The following is a 17,731-nucleotide window of genomic DNA, read 5'->3' as shown; positions in this document are numbered from 1 at the left end:
GGCTCTAACAGCATTTGCGCGCTCTGTATCTCTCCTAACCCCAGAGCTATCGCGCTTGCCTCTTAATTCAGGCAATCTAGATAATACCTCTGACAGGGTATTATTCATGATTGCAGCCATGTCCTGCAAGGTAATCGCTATGGGCGTCCCTGATGTAATTGGCGCCATATTAGCGTGCGTCCCCTGAGCGGGAGGCGAAGGGTCTGACACGTGGGGAGAGTTAGTCGGCATAACTTCCCCCTCGACAGAACCCTCTGGTGATAATTCTTTTATAGATAAAGACTGATCTTTACTGTTTAAGGTGAAATCAATACATTTAGTACACATTCTCCTATGGGGCTCCACCATGGCTTTCAAACATAATGAACAAGTAGGTTCCTCTGTGTCAGACATGTTTAAACAGACTAGCAATGAGACTTGCAAGCTTGGAAAACACTTTAAAACAAGTTTACAAGCAATATAAAAAACGTTACTGTGCCTTTAAGAAACACAAATTTTCCCAAAATTTGAAATAACAGTGAAAAAAGGCAGTTACACTAACAAAATTTTTACAGTGTATGTAATAAGTTAGCAGAGCATTGCACCCAATTGCAAATGGATGAATAACAAATGACAAAAACGTTTTTTAAACAGTCCCAACAACTGCCACAGCTCTACTGTGGCTTTTTACCTCCCTCAATACGACTTTTGAAGCCTTTTGAGCCCTTCAGAGAAGTCCTGGATCATGCAGGAAGAAGCTGGATGTCTGTGTCTGTAATTTTTGCTGTGCAAAAAAAACGCCAAAATAGGCCCCTCCCACTCATATGACAACAGTGGGAAGCCTCAGGAAACTGTTTCTAGGCAAAATTCAAGCCAGCCATGTGGAAAAAACTAGGCCCCAATAATTTTTATCACCAAACATATGTAAAAAACGATTAAACATGCCAGCAAACGTTTTAAAATACACTTTTATAAGAGTATGTATCTCTATTAATAAGCCTGATACCAGTCGCTATCACTGCATTTAAGGCTTTACTTACATTACTTTGGTATCAGCAGCATTTTCTAGCAAATTCCATCCCTAGAAAAATATTTTAACTGCACATACCTTATTACAGGAAAACCTGCACGCTATTCCCCCTCTGAAGTTACCTCACTCCTCAGAATATGTGAGAACAGCAAAGGATCTTAGTTACTTCTGCTAAGATCATAGAAAACACAGGCAGATTCTTCTTCTAAATACTGCCTGAGATAAACAGTACACTCCGGTACCATTTAAAAATAACAAACTTTTGATTGAAGAAATAAACTAAGTATAAAACAACACCGTCCTCTTACGACCTCCATCTTAGTTGAGAGTTGCAAGAGAATGACTGGATATGGCAGTGAGGGGAGGAGCTATATAGCAGCTCTGCTGTGGGTGATCCTCTTGCAACTTCCTGTTGGGAAGGAGAATATCCCACAAGTAATGGATGATCCATGGACTGGATACACTTAACAAGAGAAAATTTGGGTTCAGTGTCCCTTTAACAGCTTTGCTGGGGTGCTCTTTGCCGCCTCCTGCTTGCCAGGAGTGAATATATCACTAGAAATTAGAATGTTTCCTGGACTCGCTATGCCCGGAAAGAAAGAAATTTATCAGGAAAGCATACATTTTGATATTTTTTCTTTCTTTAATAAAAATACCTGAATACAATTTTTCTATGTCCTGTTTCATAGGTCTAGATCTGTGCCTAGTAAGGATTTATGCAAAATTTTCACTTAGTGTTTCATAAATGGGATATGAAAACCAAAACTCAATTTAAAAAAAAATTGTTTCTAATTTACTTCAGTGATCAAATTTTCTTTGTTCCCATTATATTCTTAGTTAGGAAAGATACCTAGGTAGGCTGCAGCACTATGTGGCAGGGAATAGTGCTGCCATCTAGTGCTCTTGCAAATGGATAACATTCTTTCAAAACTGCTGCTTTGTAATGCTCCAAACACACTCCTGAGCGTTCCCGGTTTTCAACAAAAGATACCAAGAGAACGAAGCAAATTTGATACTGGAAGTAAATTATAAAGTTGTTTAGAACTGCATGCTCTATCTTAATTATGAAAGAAGAAAACATTGCGGTTTCTGGTACCTTTTAATCTGCGCTAAACCATTTTCTTCCCCGGGTAAATATATTTAGCATTTTTCTTTCATATACATGATTTTTTTTTCTTTCATATCCCTTTCATTTGATTGCATTACCTTTTTTTAAAAAACACTGACATTGGCACATATTAAGTACTAAAATGTATTTGCATCACAATGAATATATGTTCCTCAGACGGAAATGGTGTAACAATATATTTTGCGTTATGATTGTTAACGCATTTAATGTAATTAGTGTATTACTGATGTCTTTTTGATTCTAGGTAATCCAGGACCTGTTCAAAAAACTCCACTTCTACCTAAATTAAAAAAGCAGGACAATTATGTAGTTAGAATAGGTAAGTACCCAGATTATTAGATTTATTATGTAGAGAGGAGTTATGTGTTTTTATTAATATGAACGGTATACAGATAATTTATAATAATGTTAATTTTATGGATGACCAAAGTAAACTTTATAGAAGCAAAATGAAATCTCTTTTAAAATGCCATGCTCTATCAGATAGCTAGCTCAACCATGTACATGTATACCCTGCTCATACAGCGGGTTAGGGACCGGAGCCCTGCTGTAAAGTGAAAACCACCTTAAAGTGAAACAAGGCAGTTTTAGCTTTCTTTTCACTTGTCAGTGTGTTTAAAAACTTGAAAACATGTTTGAACTAACATATATTAGGGGTGCAATAGTGCTAGGTTTAGCTTAACACTAGCACAGCACAGTATTAAATACTGTACCTGTAAAATAGTGACAATTACTGTAGCAGACTATAGCACTGAGACGCAGATTGCACTGTAATGCTGTAAACAGAGTGAACTAATCATAGCAAAATGGTGCCAGTCACTTTTCTCGCAATCTCAAGATGATTACAGCACTGTTTCAAAATCACTGGAGGATGAACTTCAGCTCACAAAGCGCTGTATTAGCGAAACGCTGTAAAGTGAAGCACTGTAAAGTGAGGTATACCTGTACACAAAACTTCCACAGTCTCAAAACAGTGTGTAAAAAAAATAAATGGAAAAACTTTATTGACAATTTAAAAACAAGTAAGGCACAATGGGTCCAATTAAAAAACAAAAAACAAAAACTATGAAGGGGGTCTGCTGGTGTCGTGTGTAGATAAGGAATCAGTTGATGTTGTTGGTTTTGCTCATGACATGATCTGGCTTACAAAAGACGAGTTGCAGGTGTGAATATTACTGTACACCAGTACGCAGTGTACATACAACAGGCTTTAAATATTCAGAGACTTGTGGTTCCTAAAAAGTTTTAAAAGTTCTGGCCCCCAACTTTTTGTATTCTTCTGCATACATCTTTTTTTTTTTAAGATTATTCCATAACTTCTAAATATTTGTGTGGCTGGTTCCTCAGTATTCTGGGTGGCTCCTTAGTTTAACCCCTTAATGACCACAATGTACCCTGTATGTCACTGGTCGTTAAGGTTTTTTTCAGGACATAATAGCACAAGTCTAGCAAGAACACACTATTAATGCACTCCCTCCAGCAGGCTTTGTGGTGGCAAGACCGCGCTATAAAACAATCAAGTCCCAAAAAAAGGCAAGCGACATACAGGGTACGTCGCTGGTCCTTAAGGGGTTAAAATAATTTTGTCAACCCTTTACATATGCAATGACAAAAAAAATCCAGAAGCACAGAGAAAAACTATTGAATATAGTGTTTGATTGACATGAATTTTGCACTGGGGGTATCTTTTTGTAATGTTATCACATTGTTTGTTTGTGAACCAAGGCTTTTAAAAAAAAAATGGTGATGCATAACCTTACCTTCCATACGTTTTATACCCTTTCTGAGCTTTTGACAGTTCCAGCCTCTTGTTTGCCAGTGCCTTAGTAGGCATTTTAGTTATGTCTGGATGAGAATTAAAGGAACAATAAACACTTTAAAACTGTAATAGAAATGTGTAATTATAACTGTCCCTAATTGGCCTCTGCAGAGAAGGAAACCAAGGTTACAACATGGCTTGTTTAAACAATTAAAGGGACAGTAAACGTACAGAATAATGTTATATAGTTCTGCACATAGTGCAGAATTATATAACATTATTTTAGCAGTATCTTCATAAATTACAAGTATTGCCAGTTTTTTTTAGTCTAAAGTTGGACTGCTACAGGATCTACTGAACGGGTGTTGAATTTTCAAAGCGCTATTCGCTGGCGTGCTGTGACTAGCCAGCACACCCGCGAATAGCGCTTTGAAAATCCAAGACCTGCTCAGTAGATCCTGGAGCGGAGTCCAACTTTAGACTAAAAAAAACTGTCAATACTTGTAATTTTATGAAGTTGCCGCTAAAATAATGTTATAATTCTGCACGCTTACTGTCCCTTTAAAGGCTAATCTTTGTTCATGGTCGGTCATTCTACCTAGCATGTTTTTGTTTTTTTAATGTCGCTTAACATTTACTTCACCCAGTCCTTACAGATTTCATTTTTTTTTTTAAACCGAGTAAAATGAGGGGACAATATTTCTAGAGGTCAACACATTAAAGTGCTATAATAATAATATATTCAAATGCATTAGAGCATTGCATTATTGCACTATTATGCCCCTTAAAGTATAGCTCTTATTGTATTCATATATTTATACTTTTATAACTATATATTTGAATGTAACATGGCCTGTTTTTTAACTTTTGTGAATGTGCCATATGCATAAAAAATTGTTTGGTGCCATTGTTTTCATTATTTATTTTTTAACATTGTTTGATTAGGAATGGAGTACCTACATAGATTGCCTTTGGACTCGTTGGGTAGAGCTTTTCATGAATGCGATTTATGCAGAGAGACTTCTCTGAATTCTTTTGGTCATGTCAACAGCTTTGAACATTTAAAGAAATACATGGTAAGTTGCCGCTGTGTTAACTTTGCGGTCTGTGTTGTAGTGTTTAACATCTAGTAACTGTTAATGGAATTCTGAGATGCTTTGGTTAAAAGTACATTAAACTGATGTACACTGTTAAAGGGACATGAAACCCAAATTTTTTCTTTCATGATTTAGAAAGATCATACAATTATAAACAACTTTCTAATTTACTTCTATTATCTAATTTGCTTCATTCTCTTGATATTCTTTGCTGAAAAGCATATCTAGATATGCTTAGTAGCTGCTGATTGGTAACTGCACATAGATGCCTCCTGTGATTGGTTCACCGTGTGCATTGCTATTTCTTCATTAAGGTATATCTAAAGAATGAAGCAAATTAGGTAATAGAAGTAAATTGGAATGTTGTTTAAAATTGTATTCTCTACCTTAATCATGAAAGAAAATGTTTGGGTAATAGTGTCCATTTAATAGCCAGAAGGCTCCTGGAGGAGCCTCAACTCTCAGATTTACAGAGATACACAGGTTACTGGCAGTCAGAGCTAGGAATATCTATAGCTACGCAAGAATGGAAGAAGATATTCTTCAATACCCGTAAATCTTCTTCCTCCTTCCAGTTGTTAGAGTTGAACCATAAGTTGTTTGGATGGCATCTGACTCCAGTCCGCATCAAACGTATTTATCATAATGCAAACCATAAGTGCTGGAGGGGCTGTGGTTCAAGTGGTACAATGTTGCATATATGGTGGCAATGTAAACTCTTTAATCATTTTTAGCAGGCTGTGGATTCTGCTTTCTATAACTTTCTTGGAGGTACCTTTGTTTTGTTTCCTTTAACTGCTCTACTAAACTACAAACCCAATTTTTTTTGTAAAGTAAGAATGAATGTTGTGCAAATAATTCTGAATAGTGCACATTTATTGCTTACAATTGGAAATCTGATCATTTCCCTTCAATGTCAGAATGTATCCATAAAATAGCCGATCTAGTGATGTAAGAAGAATTAACTTTTTTCAGAAAAAGAAAACTTTCACGGGAGCTATTCAAAATGCGGGAGTATGATGGAAGATGCGCAGTAGTAGAGTTGCTTGTCTAACAATTCTTGTAGGTTACCAATGGCATGTTGTGTGGATCGGAATTGGCCAGTTAACGTATAAATCCTACTTCCCCCCCCCCCCCCTCTTCTTCTCTAATCCTTTTCTTTCTAAGGTGGTGATAGTCCATGAAAATCCTTTTTTTGTGGGAATTCAACTCCTAGCCACCAGGAGGCGGCAAAGAAACTTCACATCAAAGCTTTAGTATCCCTCCTACTTCCTTTTTCCTTCCAGTAGTTGTTTGCCTTGTCAAGGAGAAGGCAAGGATAGAGGTGTTAAGGATTTATTGAAGTCTCAAGGGTATTGATCCCAAATTTTCCCTTAATAGATAGTTTCTGGAGGAGATGGACTGTGCAATGTATTCCTTCTCAATGGAGTGATCACGACCTTGCCATGGTTGTTGCTGGGATAGTTACTTTATCCTCCTCCTGCTTGGACAGCAAGATATGCTTGGACAGCAAGATATCCTCCTCCTGTAAGTTACAGTAATGGATGGGTTCTCTACTGAATACTCATTCTGCAGCATGGTAAGTAAAATCAGTGGAGTGGGCAGCTACTGGGTAAGTACCTGCTACCTTACACAGCCCTTGTTATTAGTCGGCACACTATGTAGTATACAGCTTAGCTGACACGTGTTAGGTTTACAGCTGCAGTTTGCGATAAGTATCTATTATTCTAATTTTAAGCTATTTAATTTATTTTATTTTTTTCACTGTTGCCACTTTAAAAATGTTGCCCTCTTAAGGTGTACCTCCCTTAGCAGTGAGAGTCTTGCCTAGCTGGGTTCCAGAGGGAGAACATTTGTTTTAATTCTCATCCTGGCACAGTTATTTTTTCAGGCGCCTACTGCACTGCTTTAGGGGGTTAATACCTACTCCCGCCATTTACTTGCATTTTTGCACGCTTTCCTTAGCCTCTTCTCCTTTATGTTGGTGGCCATCTTGCTAAGGCAGATTTCTACGCAATATTTTTGCCAGAGGGGGTACATTTATGTTTAAGTGCAATTTCTCTCTGTCAGGAGAAGAGGGGGTTTGTGTTGGGTATTTATTTAATGTCTTGCTGACAGACAATTTATGAAAAAGCTAATCAAGCATATGTTTATCCCTGAGTTACTCAGATTGCTGTATACTCTGTTTATATATGGCTGAGCAGCGCATGTGCTGTATCCTGCGTATTTATATAATTCATAGACATCTATGGCAGGTTAAGGTTTTCCACAGAACTTCCAATGCCCTCTGCATGCTGACCCTCTGTATAATGCAACAAATAAACCTTTTATTAACACTTTCGAAACCACACTAATGCAACACAGTATGAAGCAGTTTACCTTACTGTTTTACAACATAAAATACATGCATTTGCCTAATTTATTCTCTGCATAGTATATTAATGCAGGGCATTACAAGTGTATTCACCTCTTTAATAACTTGGTATTTCTTATTCTGCTTTTCACACTTTCTGATCTATAGTGCTACAGCACAACTTACTGATAAAGTGTCAGGGTACCAGGAATCAGATTGAGACGTGAAATTCAAAAATAATCACACCTTTATTAATAGTAACAAAATATAATAGAGTCCAAAAGCAAAACGACAAGCCAGGAGTCAAAACCAGAGCTGGTAGTCAGACGAGCAGTGTCAGGAGCCAAAGCGAGTAGTCAGACGAGCAGTAGTCGGGAACACAGAGAATAGCAGAATCAGGAGCAAGCCTGGGATCAGGAACCAGAAAAGACGTCAGCAAAGCCAATGAATACAGGAACTGGAACACAGGAACTCACAAAAAAAGTCTGAGCAAACGCAAGGGCAAAAGCATACTGAAGAGAGGCCCTTTAAATAATAAGTGGTGACATCAAAATTCTGGGACTTCAACCTGTCTCACACTGATGATGTTCACCCGTTTGGCCATAAGAGGGCGTCTAGGTGAGTGAGCAGCGTTACACACTCTGCAGCAGATTCAGTAAGAATGGTAAGTTAAATGGCAACCAGCAGTAAATAGCAAACAAAGCAAGGTGAAACCCTGACAGTACCCTCCCCTCAACGACCCCTTCACCGCGGGAGGACAAAAAGCGTATTGGGTAAACAGGAATGGAAGGCACGGAGGAGGGCGGGAGCATGAGCATCAGTGGAGGGAACCCATGAACGCTTTATCCCATTTGCTTTTACTGCCGGTGTAATATACATCCTATTAATAATTTTAGTGTTGAATTCTCTTCATGTGGTTGCTAGTGTGGCTTTATCTGCAAGTTGAAAACTCTTTTGAATAGTGTCTACTGAACAGTCCCACTTGGTGGCGATTCTTTTTACATTCCTTGCACCCTGGAAGGTTTTAACTAATTTATAAGACACGGAGTTGGAATGATTTCCCTGTTTATATATGTTTAGAATTGGTCATAGTACTGTCCACTGATTACTAGCTGTGTGGTCTTTGATTCTTTTGTTAAAAAAATGACGGACCTTTAAATAGGCAAAAAATTCTTTGTCAGATAAGTTGAACTCTATTTTTAATTCGTGAAAGGTCTTGCAATTTCTAGAATCTCCTTCTCTTAGCTGTTCCATATATGCAAGTCCTTTCTATTTCCATTTTTGAAACAGTTTGGAATTTAATGCTGGTTCAAAATTAGGATTTCCTTCTATTTCAAGATTTTTGGACCAATTTGGATTAGCTTGTAAAGTTTTTGCCATTCTTTGCCAGGTTTCTACCACATTTTTAACAGTAATCGTACTTCCTACTTCTACTTTGATAATGGCTTTGGTGGTTATTGGTTTTCAATGCGTATGGATTGACTATTTGCTCTTTTAGCCCTAGAGTTGTATAATATTGCGTTTCTGTCAATCACAATTTTCCCCATACAATACTACATTGTATAATTTTATATCTGGAAAGGACATACCTCCCTCTTTCCTAAAAGACATAATGTTTTTATGGGCTAAGGACCTCCGTTTCTTGCCCCATAAAAACTTCACACACTTTTGCTTAAATTCTGCTAGATCTCTGCGTTTGATAAATAATGGTAAATGTTGTAATAAGTATAGTACCTTAGGGAATGATATCATTTTAATCAGATTGACTTTCCCTGATAATGATAGGGGAAATTTAGACCAATTAGAGAAGTCGTTAAATATCTTTCCAAAGATACCCGGATAATTTAGCTCGTACCAGTCATTTGGATTTTTAGCAAATTTGAGCCCCAAATATTTAATTTCCTCCCTTGTTTCTTTAAATGGACAGTTTTTAAGGCTATTTCTATTTTTTTGAATCCTAAAAATTCACTTTATAGCATAAGGAGCTGAAACGTTTTAAGATTCGGGTTAAGATAGATATGTTTTTTTTTTAGTCTCTTATAAAGATTAACAAATCATCTGCGTATAATAGCGTAGTTTTCTTTTTCCCTAACCATATGCCCTCTAACGCTTTCCTTAAATGGATAGCAAGTGGTTCAATTGCTAAGTTAAATAAATAAGGGGACAGGGGGCAGCCCTGCCTCGTACCTTTCTGTAACAAACAATTAGGAGAGATACTTCCATTTATTAAAATATTTGCATTTGGGTTTTTAAAAAAGATCTGGATGAGTTCGAGGAAATTACCAGTAGTCCGAAATTTCTGAATTGCTGTAAAGAGATGGTCCCACGTGATCATATCAAATGCCTTTTCGGCATCTATTGTTATAATAGCGATATCAGTTTTGGGTAGCACTCTCTATCTATTCAATTTTTGCCAATAATAATCAATGATTAACTGCAATTTCCTCAAATTCATTGTTGGATTTCTCCCCGGCATGAAACCCGCTTGAGCCTTATAGATTAACGTACCCAACACTTTTTTAAGTATTAGTGCAATAAAACGTGTGAGCAATTTATAATCGTTATTAAGCAACGAAATTGGTCTGTAGGCACTTAAATCCTCAGGATTCTTTTCTTTTTTTAATATCGGTGAGATCGTTGACACATTTAGTTAATGTTAACAAGGTGATACTGGCAAGTTAAAACTGACAGGTTATGGCTGAGAGTCCATATGTGTTCACCACAAGAGAGGCCGAGTTTGACATTCCTAGTGTGCATCTCTTGCTATGACTCTTGTCAAATAGTATAATGTGACAAATAGGAGGGGGGAGAGAAAAGAAAAAGTATCTTCAACAAACAGTTATTTTAAACAAAGATCAAATCAGGTAATTTGGCAGTTTACCTGGCACACAAGAGGAGTTCATATATGGAGTAAGAATGGTGGAACCGGTCTCTGGTTCTATATTGGATGTAGACCTGATTACCTGGGTGATTAAGCATCCACATTTGGGGTGCCAGTATTGAGGTGAAATGCGGAATCCAAATTGCACCTGTCTAAGAGCTATGTTCACTATCTTTGTCAATGTGGCAAAGAGCCCCTGCGTTCCCTCTCCTACAGTCCCCTCGGTCATGATCTGAGTGGAGATGGTGTAGGTGTTGACTATATGATTTGAGATCTACATTGCACCCAGGCTTCCAACATGTACTCATGTGTGTCAACTGTCCCTTTCTGCATGTGATAAAATCTTTCCAAATGTATCAGTGTATCTACTTGTTGTTTCCATTCTGCTATCATTGGGGCTATTTGTGATTTCCAATTTTCGGTATTAGTAATTTGGCGCTGTTTAGCATGATTAACATTAGGGCTTTATGTGCTTGTTTTCTATGATAGGAAGTGACAAGAATAGCAGAGTTTTGGGGTTGTTTGCCAGTGGTTTATCTACAGTCCGTGTGATATGAGTGAGGATCTCAACCCAGAATGTGTCAAGTTTGGGGCAATCCCACCAAAAATGTGAGAGAGTTTCTTCTTCCCCACAGTCTCTCCAGTACTTCCCAGTGGCGGATTCATATATGTTTTGTAATCTGCTAGGTGTAAGGTACCACCTGGAGAGAAATTTGTAGCTGGATTCCTGTATTCTGGCAGAGAGAGATGCTTTTTTTGGTGACCAAAAAGGCCTTCTACCATTCTTGGGGTGAGATATTTGTGCAAAGTTCCCTTTCCCATGCTTTAACATAGGAGGGTAGGGAGTGTTTATCTTCTAATAATAAGAGTTTATATAGTGTCTATATGGCATGTGATGTAAGAGATTCCCGTAGATATAGATTTTCAAAGGGTGTCGCCTGTCTTGTAAAATGGCATTTATATTGATGAGTGTTTATGAAGTGTGTTATCTGGTTTTAGGAGAACCAGTTCGTGTGGATATTAGGTATGGTTTCTTTTAATTCTCTGAGTGGTTTGAGCTTGGTTTCTTTTATGAGGGTAGAGAGTGTCCTGTCTTTTATATGTGTTAGTTTTGCAATATTCCATGGAAGTGTGGGATTATTACATATGGGTGTCGGGGGGAAAATACAGTGGATTTGGCAGTCCAAGTATTTAGGATTTTGTCCCAGTTAGAATAAAAATCTATAAGTAGTGGATGTAATGAGGCAGCTTTGGGTCTGTGTCTCATGTTGAGCTAGTCTGTCATCCCTGCATTGGTTGTTTCTAAGATGTCGCTCTCCAAATGTATTGTTCTAAGATTTTTTTAATTTTATTTAAGTAGTTTATTAGGAGAGGTATAGGGATAATTTACAATAGATACAAAAGCCTGGGTAGAATATTAATTTTTATGACGTTAATCCGCCCCAGCCAAGAAATAGATTTATCCAGCTGGAGAGGTCTGCTACTAAGCTGCTCTCTAGATCTTTGTAATTGGCCCGAAAGACCTCCTGAGGGTCTGGGGAAAGGTAGATCCCAATATACTTCGGGACATATTAAAGGGCCACTGTAAGTAAATATTTTCTATGCCTGTTACTAACTAACTACCCCAAATACGCTTTTTATCAATAGCATTTCATTAACATATCTCTACCGTATATCAGAAATCTGTTTGTTTTCCAAACCCACTCCGTGGGTATCCTTTGCTCTTTACCAATCCGTTTACAATACCTAGGTTTCAAAATGGCGCTTTAAACACAAAGTTATTGGTTTAAGTATTTTGAACATGCAGTGCTGAAAATAGTGGGCAGGATAACGTGACATCATCGGCGAATAAAAGATATCACTTTTAGAACGTTATGAAACTTCGTTTTGGAGAAAATATAGGTCAGTAGGTTTTAATTAATGTTTATTAACTTTAATATGTTGTTTAGCTTAAAAATTATAACAGAAAGTAATCCTTTAAGCAATGTGCGAGCAGACATGATATGAAGTAGCGTATCATGTCTGCTGCGCATCGCTAAATGCCGACAGCATACACTGTCAGCATTTATCATTGAACCAGCAGTTCTTGTGAACTGCTAGTGCAATGCTGCCCCCTGCAGATTTGCAGGCCGGGATCGGGTTGATTTCTGTCCGCGGCCTCAGAGCAGGCGGACAAGTTATGGACCAGCAGTCTTCAGACAAGGGGCATCAAGCTCCATACGGAGCTTGATAAATATGCCCCTTCATCTTGATCTGTTCCTGTTTCAGGGGTCAATTTTGTAATAATTGGGATTTGTTGTTCGGGTCGTGTGCGATGTTCAACAATTCAAATTTGGTTAAATTTAAGTGAAAATTGGAGACTTCACCATATTTCTTGAGTATAGCTAGTGATTTTCGTAATGAAGTGTTGATATACGTGAGGGTAAACAGGATGTCATCTGCATATAATGCTAATTTGTGTTTTTGTGGGCCCCAATTTGGATTCACAAAACTTTCTTATCATTAAGTATTTTTTGGGCAAGGGCTTCAATGGTTAAGGCGAAGAGTATCGGTGAGAGTGGGCACCCCTGTCGGGTTCCTTTTTGGATAAGACATTTGTCTGACAGGAGACCATTTACTTTAACCTGGGCATACAGTATAGTGAGAAGATTTGATTTATAAAAGAATTGCCAAAGTTCATTTTGCTTAAAATTGTTTTAAGAATAGCCAATGCACCCTATCGAAGGCTTTTTCTGTGTCTGTGGAAACGAGAACTACGCGTCGTCGTTGGACGTATGAGATTAGCTGTTGTGCTTTTAGTGTGTTCTCTCTCGTCCACTTGGTTTGGGTGAATTAGTTTTGGAAGGAATTTATTAATTCTAGTGGCCAGAATCTTGGCGTAAATTTAGATGTCAGAATTGAGCAAGGAGATGGGGCGGAAATTCTTGAGTCTGTCATGTTTCTTCCCCTGTTTTTGCAAGTACTGTGATATGGGCTTCCAGCATCTGGTCTGTGAAGCCTCCTTCTTTCAGAAGGGAGTTAAACAGTGACATTAGGGACGCTTTGATATGCTGTAAGTAGTCTTGTAGTACTTCATGTTTACCCCATCAGGGCCTGGGCTTTTACCATATGGCTAACTTTATTTCCTCTGCTTTAATAGGTAAATCTAAGAACTCTGACTCTTCCCTGTCTAGGGTGGGGAGGTGAAGGTCAGAGACAGTTATCTATGTCTTCTGCCTTACTATCATTCTTTAGGTTGTACAGTGTTTCATAGAAATGTCTGATGGTTTCCGCTATGCTTTTGCTGCCTTTGTGTATGCGACCCAGTTTTTCTGTTGTGTGTATATGTGAGTTCAGCTGTTTACGTCTGAGGGCTTTCGCCAGCGAAGAGTTAAAGTATTTTTGATTCAGTAGTAAACGGGAGGTAGAGTGTTACTCGCACTTTCTCGGAAGTAATGGCCCAATGTATTGTCTACGTCTGTTCTGACTCAGGGATTATTTAGTAGGAACTCATCTAGCCTCCAGAGGTAAGGCAAGATGGGGGTATTTGGCCAGTCGAATTCGTAAGATACAGGTGAGTGGTCCGACTATGTGATAGGTAGTATTGTGGAATCTCTTATTATGGATAGTGCTATTTGATCTGTCATGAGGTTGTCGATTCTCGTGTATGTGCGATGAGAGTGGGATTAGAAGGTATAGTCTTGGGAGTTTGGGTGTTATACTCTTGGGAGTTCTTCATATGTCTTGTAGTCTTAGGTGCTGTATTTGAGAATTTTCTGCCTTGATTATTCATTTCGGCATGCTCGACATGCCTGTGGAAGTATCTAGTGAAGGGGTCAAGTGGGATATTCAGGTCCCCGCTCATGAAAAGTGTGCCTCTAGAGTGCTCCAATAGTTTACTGAGAGATTAGTTTGAAAGGTATATGCTGTCCTTGGTTGGGGAGATATACATTTGCTAAAGTCACCAAGTTGTTGTGCATTATACCGATGACAATTATGTATCTGCCCTTTGTCTTTTTCTACATGTGTGGGTTGAAATTTAATTGTGTTGCTAAGGAATATACCCACTCCTCCACTTTTGGTGTCCCCTGAGGCCAGGGATGATGATCTGTATCTGTGGCTGATGACTTTGGGTTCCCTCCCTTTATTGAAGTGTGTTTCCTGCACAAACATTATGTCCCCTGAGTGTTTGTGTAGTTGGTTTAAGGCTATAGATCTCTTCTCAGGACTGTTTAACACTTTGGCGATTATTGTGATCAAAATAAGTGGACATGGTGTAGGTGGGGAATTAACTGCCTTTGTGAGAGACCGGTTAAGCGGATGCGTCATCAGAGAGGTGTGGTGAATAGAGTCTGTTATCTAGTTGGGGGCTGCAATCTAAAGTAGAGTAAAATAATGCGTTTTATGTGGGTTACAAATATGAGGAACCTGTCTTGAAGGTTGTAGTCAGTGGTGTTCCAAGTTAACAAGCAAAATATATAATGTCTTAAAAAAAATATGAAGTAATGTGATTTAACTTGCTTCCTCCCCTTGTGACGTGCCAAACAAAACAAATACAATTAATAACACAATAACAGTGTGCACACAAAGAAGGAAAAGAAGATACTGGGGTGAAAACAACAACAATGAGGGAAGTATCCCAATCCCCAAACCCTTACAGTAGAAAGATAAACATATAAGTCATACGACCTGTAGCCATGTCATTTTGATGAATGTCTCATCCTTAAGGTATGTCATGAATTTTTCATGACAGAACAGGCTCCATGTTGTTTTTTTATTTAAGCCTAACCAGGGCTCAGCTATTATGACATTGTATTTTGTTTTCCTCACTCTTGCTGACTGAGAAGTTTCATATCAATGTTTTCCATGATTCAAGGTAGTTTACTTGCTTAGGCCCCAGCTAGTCGTTTATTTCTGTAAATAAGTGCAATTTATAACCTTGACTGTAGTTTAGGAATGTTGGGGTAAACATAAATAAAATTAGTATTTTCCTTGAATTTCTACCCTATATGCCGGAGCCATCTACTGTTAGAACAAGAATATTTCATCTAATTAATTTTATGTTAATTAATGATTAAAATATTATAATTAATGACTCCTCCTAGATGAGAGAATGGGAATATATAGGGTCTAGCCCAATTGGAGGGGGTTGTTTTCCTGTGCTTGGGAACTGGTCACATAAGATATGGAGTTGGTAACTTGCTTATCAACTACAGAGGTCCGAGATTATTGGATTATAACTGCTGAGGCTAGTTTAGCCCACTCGGACAGACCTTCGACCTGACAGTTTGATTCCTGTCTGAAAAGGGGGAATGTATTTACTTTGGTGATGTATGAAATTGAGTCACTATAAATGTTAATGTCATTAAGATTTATACTTTACATTTATATAAAATACCTTTGTTTATTTGATCAGTTAAATTAATTAATTGTTTTATAGCCTGGTGTTTCCTTTTAAAAATTCCTACCACCTGGTCTTATTTGTCGACAATAACATTGGGTGAAACAGGAATTATGATAAATTATTATCTGACGGTTTGTCATAATTATTAATTTACCTGATTCTCTGCAATTACCTTAGAGGGTTTATAATCAAATATTTGGTTCCTATCATCTTGGCAATTTTTGTGTTGTTTTGAAAATATAATTTAATCATCTTTATAGTTTTAACTCTGCATTATTCTGTTTTCTTTGCTATTTGGAGTTATGTTATCGCGTTAGTGATTATTATAGAACTGTAGTTTATATCTCTGTAATATTTTGATTGCTTAAGTTTCTATTAAATGCTAATTATTTTTAACAAAATACTTTAATAAAACTAATTTTTGTTAGTCATCTGGTGTCGGTATAATTAATAGACTGATAGCAACTAAAAGGATTCAGATTTGTTTATTACCTTTAATAAGTTATGATAAAATGTGTCATTAAAAATTGCACCATTTCACATAATATACTTTTATAGATAAAGGTAATATTCATAACAGGTAGATTTAATCAGTCAATTAGTGTCCCTGGAATTTGGAGAGGTGCTAGCTGTGTTCTGCTGCGGGAGTATATTCTCCTGATGAGTGTTCCACTGGAGGCTGGTCTCTGGAGTTGTCCCTTGAGGGTTGCTGTCTGTCTCCTGGTGGTGTAATGGAGATCTTCAGGACTTCACATAAATGTGGCAAGTCCCCTAGTGATTTGTAAACAACGGTCTTGTCTCCCCTATGCTCACAGGGAAGCCCCACCTGTACGCAATGACCTTGTCCCGTAGAGTAGAGGTGATGAAGTGGAGGTCCCTTCTCTTTTGGAGAGTTGTTGGACTCAGGTTTGAGAAGATCTGGATGCGGGTGCCCTCATGAGTGATTTCCGGCTTTTGCCTGGCGTGTTTCAGGATCTCTTATTTATCTAATAACATAACCAGTATATCTCTTGGAGGCGCTTTGGGTGGTGGTTTTGCCCTCAGGGCTTGATGGGCTCTTTAAATAATCAATTCAGGTGTGCTGTTTTTCCCCTTAATTGTGCGGAAAATGTTTTGATGACAGTACTCCAGAGCCGTTGGTTGTATAGTTTCTGGTATGCGAAGGTTGTTGCACCTACCCCGGTTGTCTAAATCTTCCACCTTCTCTAATAAATTATGAATTGTTTTGTCTTGGTAATATACTTAGCGAGATAGGGGTTGTATGTCATTGTTTGTGGTGTTATGGTTCTCTTCCAGGGTAGATACCTTTTGTGACACTCTGGTGATGTCTCTTTTCAGGTCGCCATACCAACTCTTCAGTCATCATTTCTTTAATGTCGTCTTTTGTACATAGTGATTTTAAATCTTCTTTAGTGAGACTTGAGGCATTAGTGGCGGATGTAGTTGGACCCTGAGATGTTGCAGGGTATGTGTTATTGTATGACACTATAGTAGATGTTGGAGGGATAGATTCTGGTTGTTTCAAGTAGCTTTGTATCATCTTAGAGTTCAGTTGTCCCTCTGGCTTATTTGATTTCCGCCCTGGCATGGCAGTATGACAGCTGTGTCCCCAGGTGTGGGCAAGGGGGACAGGATTATACGCGAGTATGCTGCCCTGGGTTTTATATATGTACCTGTTGGTAATTTGTTAGGTGCAGTATGCTTGTAATCATCTTTGTATGAGGGTATCTGTATATATATATATATATATATATATATATATATATTTGGTAGGTACAATGTATCCCAGACAGGTTGCAGCTCCTGGCTTTGAGCCCCTGTGTTGATTATATGTGTGGGCCCTGTAGATTATAATCTTGCCTGGTACTGAGGTATTAGGCCACACTCTCTAATCTCAGCTTCTATCTGCTGGCCTTTATTATGATGCCTTAGGGTGTTATTATGTGGGCCCAATAGGTGCTTGTGGTATGTCCACTGCATTGGCTCTTGTCCGGTGCAAAGAATCTTTGATTCGGTTCACAAATATTTTACCATCAGGCTTGATTGCTGGCTGGCTCACCGGTAGTGGAGTGGGAAGGGCCTGTATCCAGCGAGCAGTGTAAGAGATTGAGAGGTAATGT

The 17,731-nt window shown here is 38.2% G+C and overlaps 1 protein-coding gene across 1 annotated transcript in view; it reads left to right on the top strand.

Annotated features, from left to right (window-relative positions):
* LOC128660487 (mucin-12) overlaps nucleotides 1-17,731 on the top strand; it is a 770,239-nt gene that overhangs the window by 115,518 nt on the left and 636,990 nt on the right. Inside the window, exons 6-7 of the mRNA XM_053714362.1 lie at nucleotides 2,383-2,457; nucleotides 4,843-4,973. Coding sequence (XP_053570337.1) covers nucleotides 4,845-4,973 — 129 coding nt within the window. The 5' untranslated portion in view covers nucleotides 2,383-2,457; nucleotides 4,843-4,844. The remainder of the gene's footprint in view (nucleotides 1-2,382; nucleotides 2,458-4,842; nucleotides 4,974-17,731) is intronic.

This window comes from Bombina bombina, chromosome 5 (genome assembly GCF_027579735.1).
Source record: "Bombina bombina isolate aBomBom1 chromosome 5, aBomBom1.pri, whole genome shotgun sequence".
NCBI lineage: Eukaryota > Metazoa > Chordata > Amphibia > Anura > Bombinatoridae > Bombina > Bombina bombina.
The sequence above is the reverse complement of the archived record's forward strand: the minus strand, read 5'-3'. Positions and strand labels throughout refer to the sequence as shown.